This window comes from Tupaia chinensis, unplaced genomic scaffold (assembly GCF_000334495.1).
Source record: "Tupaia chinensis unplaced genomic scaffold, TupChi_1.0 Scaffold000573_1, whole genome shotgun sequence".
NCBI classification, from domain to species: domain Eukaryota; kingdom Metazoa; phylum Chordata; class Mammalia; order Scandentia; family Tupaiidae; genus Tupaia; species Tupaia belangeri.
The window spans coordinates 1,467,878-1,474,552 of record NW_006160087.1 but is presented as its reverse complement, the minus strand read 5'-3'; the positions used below and the strand labels follow the sequence as shown (position 1 = coordinate 1,474,552).

Below are 6,675 nucleotides of genomic sequence, written 5' to 3'. Positions count from 1 at the left end.
TCTCCCTCTCTCTCTCTCTCTCCCTCTCTCTCCCCCTCTCTCTCTCTTCCTCTCTCTCCCTCTCTTTCTCCCTCTCTCTCTCCCTCTCTCTCTCTCCCTCTCTCTTCCTCTCTCTCTCTCCCTCTCTTTCTCCCCCCTCTTGCTCCCCCTCTCTCTCTTCCTCTCTCTCTCTCCCTCTCTCTATCTCTCTCTCTCTGTCTTTGGTGAGCACACATGTCCTCTAGCAAATTAAAAAAAAATTGCGGGAGGCAATTCAGTTTTTCAAACAAAGCACAGTGCAGGCCAAAGAAAGCAAAGCAAAAGCCTATCGGTTTGGACCGACTCTGGCTCATTCGGCTGCTGGTCTGAGACTCTGGCCGACAAACTGTCACAGTCGAGGTCTGTGACCCAGAAACACTGGTGCAGGCTGACTTTTTTCCTTTTTTAGAGAGATTTTTGCCATAGGACATGCGTGTGCTCACTGGAGAGACAGTGAGAGACAGAGAGATAGAGAGCAAAAAATCAGCCCCCCGGGGGATGGCCACGCTGAAATCCCTTCTCGTCCACTCTTGATTTTGGACATGCACACACAAGCCCAGCATGAGGTTTAAGCCACCAGGTGCGGGCCTCAAACCCTGGTCAGCTATGTGGGAGTCCAGCGCCGTAACCATTACACCATCTGCTGGTCTCAGTGCAGACTTTTCGACAGCTCTCCCATGTGAGGGGGATGGTCCCGGGCAGCCCTAAGTCCGGCGTGGGTCTGCGGACGTGTCTCAGGCACAGCGGTCCTCCAGTGTTTTGAGAACAGCTCCAAATGGGAGCCCAGCCCGGTGCAGCCCACCCACCCTGCGCAGCCCTTAACGACCATGGCAAAGCTTTTGTCCTCACTGCTGGGCCTCTAGCTCACTCCTCGCAGAAATCTCCGGCTGCTCGCCCGCCCCTTACGCCCCTCCTGCCCAGGACTCACGGACACACTGCGGGGGGACATTGTGGTTGCTCCACAGGCCTGTGTCCAGGCACTCTGCCGTGGCCTCGGCGCCTGCCTGGAGGTGGTAGCCCTCGCTGCAGCTGTACATGGCCTTGGTTCCCACCGTGTACTCCTTGCCGAACACCATCCCGTTCTTGGGGGCTTCGGGGAGACCGCAGGAAAGAGCTAGCAGAGGAAAACAGGGTTGCGGGCAACTGTGGCTCACGAAATTCTGGTCGCTTATTTTTATCTTTGCTCTCCACCCCCGTCCAAGCCCCTGATGGGCTTATAGTGAAAACTACATGACAGGGAAAACCTCATAATAAAAACAAAATGGAAGGCTCCTCAGCAGAGATTTCAGAACAATCAGAAGACGGAGTGAAGACAGCGGTGTGTGATGGATGAAAAGAAGTGAGGCAACTATGGCCCGAAAGGCACAGGGGGCCTGAGGTGAGGTGGCGGGGCGGCCAGGTGTGGGGCGGCCAGGTGTGGGGCGGCCAGGTGTGGGGCGGCTCTCCTCCACTCCTTCCACCGCGCAGTTCCTAAACGGCACACCCCACTTAAGGGAGGAGGGGTCGGGCTCTGCGGTCGGAGGCTTCCAGAGGGAAGCCCTGCTAATTCTAGGGGTGAAGGCCTCTCGTCTGAAGGTCCGAAGGCTGCCCTGTCCCTATACCTCTGCCACCTACTGGATTCAACTTCCCGCCGTGGGAGGTCCCTAGCACCGGGGGCATGGTGGTTTAGGCGGCTGGACCCCACCTCTAACCTGGAGGCTTGAAAATCACACACAGTGCGTGCAAGCCCCCAATAAGGAGAAGCGACTGCAACACGGTCCTCCTCCCCTAGGGGGTGTGCTTTCTCACTTTCCCGCTTTCTCCCCTCAAATGCACACTCCCTATACTACACAAACAAACAAACAAGAAGTCCACCACCAGTAAAGTCTTGTCCACTCCTTCCACCGCGCAGTTCCTAAACGGCACACCCCACTTAAGGGAGGAGGGGTCGGGCTCTGCGGTCGGAGGCTTCCAGAGGGAAGCCCTGCTAATTCTAGGGGTGAAGGCCTCTCGTCTGAAGGTCCGAAGGCTGCCCTGTCCCTATACCTCTGCCACCTACTGGATTCAACTTCCCGCCGTGGGAGGTCCCTAGCACCGGGGGCATGGTGGTTTAGGCGGCTGGACCCCACCTCTAACCTGGAGGCTTGAAAATCACACACAGTGCGTGCAAGCCCCCAATAAGGAGAAGCGACTGCAACACGGTCCTCCTCCCCTAGGGGGTGTGCTTTCTCACTTTCCCGCTTTCTCCCCTCAAATGCACACTCCCTATACTACACAAACAAACAAACAAGAAGTCCACCACCAGTAAAGGAAATTCACATCCAGTGCCTGAGAAAAGTCCATGTAGCCTTTCCTTTTGAAATGTGGTCCAGGAGCATCATGCACCTGGAGAAGACCGGCAGCGTGGATGAGATAAAGACATGGCGTACAAGGAGGGCCGAGTTCCTTCAGGAAATGCTGCTAGTCCAGAAAACGGAAAATACGTCATCTTTAACCTTCTCAAGAGTTTCTTGAAAAGTCCGCATGATGCATGGTACTCTTAAAATGAGCACAAAATACTCTGAGGGGAAAAGGAACGAGGACGAGCTCTTTTACATTAAAGAGGTGATTGCCGAGATAAGCATGAAATAGGAGAGAGAGGCTAAACGTAAAGGATACAGATCAAAAGACAGAGGCTGAGAAAGAGAAAAGACGGGACACACGCATTTTGCGTGTCTGATCACCCGCTTGCTCTGGGACCCCAAGCTCGTGCCCCTCCCTGGCCCCTCCAGCTGTCGGAGGAGGAGACCAAGGCCCCCCCTGTTCCGGATCCTACTGCAGTATTTGTGTGGATCCAGCTTTTGCTGACCGTCACTTCGCATTCCGTGCCCTCCTACCCCCTCCCCCGTGACCCTGAGATGTCTGTCTGTGCCATCCCTGGGGCCTGAGATGTTGTGGATCCTCCGTACACGTTTGCTGAAAGAGCGAAGGAACCATCAATAAGTAAACCCACATTGAGAAGTGACTGATCCTGGGACAAACCCCATATGTGAGTTGGAACCCAGTGACTCTGTGACCGACCCCTTCCATGACCCCCTTCCTGCGCGTGTCTCACCTTGGCAGAGAGGGATGGCCTCGCTCCACAGGTAGTAGCCCTGAGGGTGCCGGGTACAAATGGCCATGCTGTGTCCCACCAAGCGGTAGCCGGCATTGCAGCTGAAGTGGACGGAGCCGCCGGGCTGGGTGCTGGTCTGGCCCAGGACGAAGCCATGGAGCGGAGCCCTGGGCAGGCTGCAGTATGGAGCTGAACAACGAGAGGAGGCTCAGGGCACCCGGCGCCAGGAGGAGGAAGGCTCCAGCTTTCACCAGGCCCCACCCCGCTTTCTCCCCCATTTCCTTGTTTCCGCTACTGCCAGGTTCTCCACTATCTCGGAAGGACTGAGTGGTCATGTCGACAAGTGTAGCACCCGGTCAGTTTAGTAAAACCAAAAAACAAACCCAAAACAAAACCCCGAAACCTAAATGAAAATTAAAAAATAAATGAAAACCTAGAAAGGCTGGCCCCATGGTGCAGTGGTACTGAGCTTCTCAAGAGAGGCTGGATCCCACACAGTGACCAGGGTTCGAATCCCCAACCCCGTCAGCCTGAATCATGCCACGCCCATGCGAGGATGCAGAATCTGAGTGACCTGAAGACTGGAGGACAGGATCGCAGGTGAGCAGGCCCTGGGGAGGGCGTCCCCCACCCTCCACGCATGCGAGCATGCTCTATCATGAGTAAAAGAGAAGAACAAGAAAAGGAAACAAAAATGCTGCCAGCAGCGCTGGGTCCTCTTTGCAGCCAGACAGCAGCTAAAGGCCAGGCCCTTAAGCCCCTTAAGCGCCCAAACAGAGTTGGAAAGTAGAGCCATCCTGTGGGGGAGGTCCAGAAAGGTGTGACTGCAGCGAGGGCCTGGTTATGGGCCTGCCACGTGATTTCCTCTAACATGTGGCTTCAGCTTATTTCATTAATTTAGTCAACAAATAGCTACTGACAAATGGTTATCTTCCGGTGCCATTAGGAGTGCTGGGAGTACAAAGAAGACAGACAAAAATCTCAGCCAAAGAGAAGCCGCGTTGCAAACCCTGTGTGGGCTCCCCAGGGCAGGAGGGAGGAGGACCAAAGCCCCACGCAGACCGTCCCCTCCACTGGCCCGAGGAGCGCCCGCTGGGCTTCCTGGGCAGACGTGGGTAAGACAGACGGGATTAGAGTCCCCTGACCCCGGCCTCCTCCCCACAGTGAGGCCTTCTGCTCTTACTCGGTGACCACAGCCCTCTGCTGGTGAAGTGGAGAGATGGCCATGGCTCACTTGGGTGCTCTGGATGAGCGGCTCAGGGGCTCCGGCTGTGGCCCTTCCTGAGTCCCCAGGTTGTACTCACCTGAATAGCGGATCTTAAATCCCTTCCGGTTGTAGGCGTGGTCAGAAGACCAGCGCAGGTACACAGAGTTGCTTGAGCTGGTGACAATCAGGGGAGCCGAGTAATTCCCGCTGAGGGCTTTCAGCAGAGGACTTTGTCCTGAGGGGCCTGGGGGGTGCACACGGGGTTACAGGCTGTCACTGTTAGCGCTGGAGGTGCAGTGCAGACCAGGTGTGGACGGCGGGTAACGTGTGCAGAGTCAGCACCAGCATCTGCCCTCCCACAGCTCTCTCTGCGCCCATGGGCGTTGCTCAGGGCGTGCCTCCTTCCTGTACCCAGCTCTAGAGCAGCGCTCCAGAAGTCCCTGCCCACCCAGAGGAGCTGACAGGTGAGAGGAAATCTATTTGCCATCTGGGGACTTGAACAAGGTCAAGAAGCTGGTTAACGAAGAGCCGGTTTTCAAACCGGGAACTTCCTCCGCTCAGCCACCCTACTTCTCTGTGTCTACTAAAAACAGCTCAGTGCCTGCAGTGTAAAAAAGACTTATTGGACAAAAATACAGCCATAAAGCTAGAGGAAGACATTACACCTTGGGGTCATAAATAGACACTCCCCAAAATTACTGTCCAAAGCTCCTCATGAAAGGCCTCTCCCTCTTGCTTTTTCCAACCTTAACGGCCTGGGATAGCATCCTGGGCGGACTGATCCTAGGGAGGCAGACTATAAAGCTGGGTGATTCACAATGCGGGATTTACACCCTGGGAATGGCCCTGAGCGATGGTTCAACTATGCAGCTGAGACGGCTCTTAGAGGCAAGGACCATGGTAAACAAAGCAGAGTCACCAGAGCTGCCACGACCAACTAGGACAGAGCCCCGAGGCCCCGACAGGCAGCACGCCAGAGCGCGCCTGCGTGTAAGAGCACAGTGCCCACTAGCGGACCACATGTACCAACAGGGCCCGGAGGACACCAGGAGGCGAGGAGCCGCTGAGGGGTGGGCTGTAATGGCTGGCCTTCGTAGGCTGGAACTGATGGGGGAGACGCTGTCTCAGAGCCTGGCTCCCGGTACTAATGGAGGAGAGAAGATCCGGGAACACTGAGGGCAGGTGGAAGGTCTTTTTTTTTGAGAGGTTTTCGCTATAGGGTGCTGGCGTTCACCAGACAGAGAGAGAGAGAGAGAGAGAGAGAGAGAGACAGCGAGAAATCCCCCCCAGGGGGTTGGCCACACCGCACTCTGGGACGCGAACCACGGTCTACTACATGGGAGTCCAGCGACATAGCCATTACGCTAACTGCTGGTCCCAGTGGGAGCTCTTAACAGGCAGACAGGGGGCTGGCACAATGACCAAAACGGGCAGCAAGGCTGGGATGGCGGCAGGAGGGCCTGACCTGCAGGAGCTTTGGAGCTGGCTCATAGACCATGTCAGGGCAAGACAGAAGGACAGCCAAAAACGCAGACAAACGAGCACCAGTATGTGAGCAGCGCCGATCACAAGCAGATAACCAGAGGGCGAGTGAGGCCCTGGCCTGTGTGCAGACCCCTCCTAGTTTCACTCCCATTCCGGAACATCCCTCCTGAAGGAGACGCTGGGATCCAGAGGAAAAGGACCCTCATGGCTGACCACCGCTAGAGTCCTGGACCGAGTGCTTGCTTTCTCACTCTCTCTCTGTCTTTCTGCCTCTCTCTGATGAATATAGCACGTTAAGAAATATAGTAATAAATGAAATGAAATAAATAATTCTGTATTAAAAACAAAAGAGGAGGATGGCAGTGTTTCTGACTGGACTAATACACAGTGTGAGCATGCTGGGAAAATTCATTTTGTATGCTGTAAAGATACACAGCAATCAAATGTAAAAGAATAGATTAAAAGGACGTCTAAATATATGAAAGACTTTTGGTTCAGGGTGTGAGTACTGCTGATACCTGGAAATTTAAAGCACTATTGTGGCAACTTTAGAAGGGGGTGGTGAGGGTTGGAGTTGAAAATAAACAGGGGCCAGCAGGTGGCGTGGTGGTTAAGGTGCTGGACACTCCCACATGGCCGGCCACAGTTCGAGTCCCGGACCTGGCGGCTTCCATTCTCCCTTTCTCTCTCTCGCTCTCTGTGTATGTGTGAGTATCTCTCTCTGGTCAAATTAAAATAAATGAATAAATGAAATTAAATAAATAATTTAAAAACAATAAAAAGAAAAGAAATGGCGTCCTGGCCCAGGTTCGCCGTGTGGTACAGCCTTAACCCTGTCACATCCGCTGTGACGCTGTGCCAATGCAGAGGCCAGCACAGGCTTGGCCTGGCA

General features: G+C 54.7%; 1 protein-coding gene across 1 annotated transcript in view; it reads right to left on the bottom strand.

Annotated features, from left to right (window-relative positions):
* CSMD2 (CUB and Sushi multiple domains 2) overlaps nucleotides 1–6,675 on the bottom strand; it is a 565,338-nt gene that overhangs the window by 58,685 nt on the left and 499,978 nt on the right. The window contains 4 exon segments of the mRNA XM_027775561.1: nucleotides 947–1,132; nucleotides 3,092–3,280; nucleotides 4,396–4,542; nucleotides 5,325–5,442. Of these exon segments, the coding sequence (XP_027631362.1) occupies nucleotides 947–1,132; nucleotides 3,092–3,280; nucleotides 4,396–4,542; nucleotides 5,325–5,442 (640 nt within the window).